The sequence below is a fragment of the Colobus angolensis genome, unplaced genomic scaffold, assembly GCF_000951035.1.
Source record: "Colobus angolensis palliatus isolate OR3802 unplaced genomic scaffold, Cang.pa_1.0 Scaffold35, whole genome shotgun sequence".
Classification (NCBI taxonomy): Eukaryota; Metazoa; Chordata; class Mammalia; order Primates; family Cercopithecidae; genus Colobus; species Colobus angolensis.
The window spans coordinates 5,336,371-5,341,583 of NW_012116821.1; the positions used below are offsets into that span (position 1 = coordinate 5,336,371).

Genomic DNA, 5,213 nt, shown 5'->3' on the forward strand with positions numbered 1-5,213 from the left:
CTCTATTTAAAAAAAAAAAAAAGGTTGGGCGCAGTGGCTCACACCTGTAATCCCAGCACTTTGGGAAGCTGAGGTGGGCAGATCACCTGAGGTCAGAAGTTGGAGACCAGCCTGACCAATATGGAGAAACTCCATCTCTCTACTAAAAATACAAAATTAGCTGGGCGTGGTGGTGCATGCCTGTAATCCCAGCTGCTCAGGAGGCTGAGGCAGGAGAATCACTTGAACCTAGGAGGTGGAAGTTGCAGTGAGCTGAGATCGCACCACCCCACCCCAGCCTGGGCAACAAGAGCAAAACTCGTCTCCAAAAAATAAAATAAGATAAAGAAACCCTGTCTCTACTAAAAATTAGCCAGGCGTGGTGGTGGCTACCTGTAATCCCAGCTACTCAGGAGGCTGAGGCAGGAGAATCACTTGAACCCGGGAGGCAGAGGTTGCAGTGAGCTGAGATCACACTACTGCACCCCAGCCTGGGGGATAGAGTAAGACTCTGTCTCCAGAAAAGAAAAAAAGAAAAACGCCAAAAGAAAAAGAAAGGCTGGGCACAGTGGTCTCTTCAGGAGTTCGAGACCAGCCTGGGCAACATGGCAAGACTCCATCTCTACTAAAAATACAAAGAAGGCCAGGTGCAGTAGCTCACGCCTATAATCCCAGCACTTTGGGAGGCTGAGGCAGGCAGATCACAAAGTCAGTTCCAGACCAGCCTGACCAACATGGTGAAACCCTGTCTCTACCAAAAATACAAAAATTAGCTGGGCATGGTGGCATGTGCCTGTAGTCTCAGCTACTCACAAGGCTGAGGCAGGAGAATTGCTTGAACCTGGGAGGTAGAGGCTGCAGTGAGCAGAGATCACGCCATTGCACTCCAGCCTGGGCGATGGAGTGAAACTCCATCTCAAAAAAAAGAAAAAACAAAAACAAAACAGCCAGGCATGGTGGAAACGCCTGTGGTCCCAACTACTGGGGAGGCTGAGGTAGGGGGATGGGGGCAGAAGTCACAGTCAGCCGACATCGCACCACCGCACTCCAGCCTGGGTGACAGAGTGAGACCCTGTCTCAAATAAAATAAAATAAAGTAACTAAATAATAATAATAATAAAAACTAGACTGATGACTAACAATTGTGGTCCTAGAGTCTCCCCCACATTTAAAGCCAGCTTTTGGCCAGGGGCGGTGGCTCATGCCTGTAATCCCAGCACTTTGGGAGGCCGAGGCAGGTTGATCATCTGAAGTCAGGAGTTCAAGACCAGCCTGGCCAACATGGCGAAACCCTATCTCTAATAAAAATACAAAAATCATTCAGGTGTAATGGTGCATGCCTGTAATCCCAGCTACTCGGGAGGCTGAGGCAGGAGAATCGCTCGCACCCAGGAGGCGGAGGTTGCAGTGAGCCAAGATGGCTCCACTGTACTCTAGCCTGAGTGACAGAAAGAGATTGTCTTTAAAAAAAAAAAAAAAAAAAAGCCAGCTTTTTCCAGCTGTGAGCCTGCTGAAAGCTGCTGCAACTGCCAAAAGTTTCCAAGGGATTTCACCTTGGGAATTGAGAACTATTGTGATCGTATCCACTTTGCTTACAAGGAAGTTTTTTCCCCCCACACATCAGACAGGTAATATGCTGACATCATAACAAGGTTTGAGGGAGGCACATCTTATACATGAATGTAAAAACATAATCATCATGCTTATGAACTACAAAAAGGTACAAGGAAGTTTTTAGTTAAAGAGGGGAGAGGGGGAAGGAGAAGAGAGAGAGAGAAGCACTACTGAATTCCCTAGGGCTTAGATATCAAGTTTCTTCAAAAACTCCTCAGTCATTTCCAATGCCAAGCAGATAAAAGATTTCTACGTCCCCAGTGCCCTCAGCTATATGAGTGTTCAACTGCATTTTAACTCTATGCTTGGTACTTTACATGGAGCACCCTCCATTTTAATATATTAAACATATTATGAGGCCAGGCACAGTGGCTCACACCTGTAATTGCAGCACTTTGTAGGCCAGGGTAGGTGGATCACTTGAGGTCAGGAGTTTGAGACCAGCCTGGCCAACATGGTAAAATCCGGTCTCTACTAAAAAAAATTAGCCGGACGTGGCGGTGGGTGCCTGTCATCCCTGTTGCTCAGGAGGCTGGGGCAAGAGAATTGCTTGAGCCCAGGAGGCGGAGGTTGCAGTGAGCAGAGATTGTGCCAGTGCACTCCAGCCTGGGTGACAGAGCAAGACTCTGTCTGAAAAAAACAAACAAAAAATCACGTATAGTTATACTAAAAAGTACAAGGAGTGTCCTGGCATCAATGTGCCACTGTCAAAGCCAGTACTGGATCACCTATTTTCAGAGAATAAGGGAACTAACCTATGTTTTCTTCTCCTTCCTTCTTCTCTGTCAGAAGAGTTCTTGTCATGCTGAGCTTCTTCATTGTATGACATTTATATTTTAGCACTGTTTTATTATTGCCTTCTGTATCAGCTAGAACAGAAATGAACTCCATTATTATACTGCTTGTGCTATCAAATAAAACAAAGATAAAGCCTTAATAATTCCAGTGTAGGGAGTCAGATTAAACTACTTCCTGTCAAGACAGTGTAATAAATTCAAGGTATAACTCATCCCTCCTGCTCCAAGCATAGAAAAATAACAGATAAAATACATTAACAAGCCAGGCACAGTGGCTCATGCCTGTAATCCCTGCACTTTGGGAAGCCAAGGCAGGTGGTTCACCTGAGGTCAGAAGTTCCGAGACCAGCCTGGCCAACATGATGAAACCCCGTTTCTACTAAAAGTTCAAAAAATTAGCTGGGCATGGTGGCACATGCCTGTAATCCCAGCTACTTGGGCGGCTGAAACAGGAGAATTGCTTGAACCCGGGAGGCGGAGGTTGCAGTGAGCAGAGATTGTGCCACTGCACTCCAGTCTGGGCAACAAGAGCAAAACTCTGTCTCAAAAAAAAAAAAAAAAAAAAAATAACATTAACAGTTGAAAGTACAACTGGATTCAAATGTAACAAACATCTTCAGAGGTCGGAAACACAAAGTTATGAGTGAGATTAAACCCATAGATCTAACAGGCTTCATCCTTGAAGTAGAAATTGGGGCCAGGAATTTTACCCTATAGCGTATTGGGATCTAAAATTCTACCACTCAAATGAAGGACCAAAGTCAGACTTACTACCTGAAGCCAAAGTTTGGAGTAGGGACATTCTCAATCATGACAGGCTGAGAAAAAAAATTGCTGCCAACCTGCTGCCTGGAGTTGAAACTTTCAGAAAACTATGCCTAGGCAGGAGGGAAGATGAGGCCCTTGAGCCAAGGATACGAAGCACAGACACTTCCATACGTTGCTACTGTGAGTGTAAATTGATACCACACTTTAGAAAGTAGGCTGCTCTGCCTGTGAAGTAGCCCTTCTTTTATTCCTTGGCCAGGAGCAGTGGCTCACACCTGTAATCCTTTTGAGAGGATCCCTTTGAGAGGCCGAGGCAGGCAGGTCAGACTTGAGGTCAGGAGTTTGAGATCAGCCTGGCCAACATGGTGAAACCCCATCTCTACCAAAAATACAAAAATTACCTGGGCATGGTGACAGGCGCCTGTAATCCCAGCTACTCAGGAGGCTGAGGCAGGAGAATTGCTTGAACCTGGGAGGTAGAGGTTGCAGTGAGCCAAGATCATGCCACTGCACTCTAGCCTGGGTGACAGAGTAAGACTATGTCTCCAAAAAAAAAAAAAAAAAATTCAGGAGAGTGATGATCTCTGAAGACAGAGGGAAAGAAATAAGTTTGGAAACGGGATAGAAGGACTTTAAATGTATCTGGAATGGGTTTGTTTGTTTTTGAGACACAGTCTAGCTCTGTTGCCCAGGCTGGAGTGCAGTGGTACGATATCGGTTCACTGCAAGCTCCACCTCCCCAGTTCAAGCAATTCTCATGCCTCAGTCTCCCAAGTAGCTGGAAGGCACATGCCACCATATACAGCTAATTTTTGTATTTTTAGTAGAAATGGGGTTTTGCCATGTTGGCCAGGCTGGTCTTGAACTCCTGGCCTCAAGTGATCTGCCTGCCTTGGCCTCCCAAAGTGCTGGGATTACAAGATTAAGACACCTGGCCCAGCCTGGCATGTTTTTTTAAAACTATAATCTGAGTCACATTTGGGAAAATGGTAGGATATGATACAGCTAGACAATGGATACATGATATATTTAATGTTTATTATGCTTAAGTATGATTGAAATAGTTCATATTAAAAAGGGCTTGGCTAGCAATCACTTACCATGTTCAACATTTTCTTCAAATATAACACAAGTCCCAAGAGTGTCTGCAGAAAAATACAAATTGTTGAGAAGAGCTACCATCTCTGAAAGGCCCATATCAGAAAGAGTTCCATCTATCTGACATCATCCTACCTTCATACTCCCCAGCAAAGACACAGCTGTCCACTTGCAGAATGGGCCTCTCAGTGTCAATGCCCTACAACAGAATAAAGGATCATAAAAAAAAAAAAACATTAGAAAAAGGCTTCAACATTGTAACCTTGCTACCAAGGAAACTAATCTCCAAAACTGGGGAAACTCTAGAGCATCTTGTCCTACCAAGTACAGGATAAACTACAACTGCTCTGATCACAGCAGCTACAACTTGAAGACTACTTAATTCATACTCAAGTAACAAGCTCTATTTCAATCAGCATCTTCTTCAAGAGTAAGCTAAGAACAGAGGAAGTTTTGTCAACAGGAGTGCAAAGAGTCTATCTATCTATCTGTCATCTATCTATTTTTTGAGACAGTGTCTAGCTCTGTCACCCAGGCTGGAATGCAGTGGCATGATCATGGCTCACTGCAGCCTTGACCACGAGGGTTCAGGCAATCCTCCCACCCTAGCCTCCTGAGCAGCAGGGACCACAGGAGCATGCCACCATGCCCAGCTAATTTATTATTATTTTTTATTTTTATTTTTTGAGATGGAGTTTTGCCCTTTGTTGCCCAGGCTGGAGTGCAGTGGCGCGATTTCGGTCACTGCAACCTCTGCCTCCGGGGATCACGCAATTCTCTCTCAGCCTCCTGAGTAGCTGGAATTACAGGCGTCCACCACCATCCCCGGCTAATTTTTGTATTTTAGTAGAGACGGGGTTTCACCATGTTGGCCAAGCTGGTCTCCAACTCCTGACCTCGTGATCCACCCACCTCAGCCTCCCAAACTGTTGGGATTACAGGCGTGAGCCACCGCAC

General features: G+C 45.4%; 1 protein-coding gene across 1 annotated transcript in view; it reads right to left on the reverse strand.

Moving 5' to 3' along the window:
• Positions 1-5,213, reverse strand: part of GTF3C6 (general transcription factor IIIC, polypeptide 6, alpha 35kDa) — a 45,217-nt gene that overhangs the window by 3,494 nt on the left and 36,510 nt on the right. Inside the window, exons 3-5 of the mRNA XM_011952882.1 lie at positions 4,392-4,455; positions 4,259-4,303; positions 2,349-2,462 (exon numbers count right to left, since the gene is read on the reverse strand). Coding sequence (XP_011808272.1) covers positions 2,349-2,462; positions 4,259-4,303; positions 4,392-4,455 — 223 coding nt within the window. The remainder of the gene's footprint in view (positions 1-2,348; positions 2,463-4,258; positions 4,304-4,391; positions 4,456-5,213) is intronic.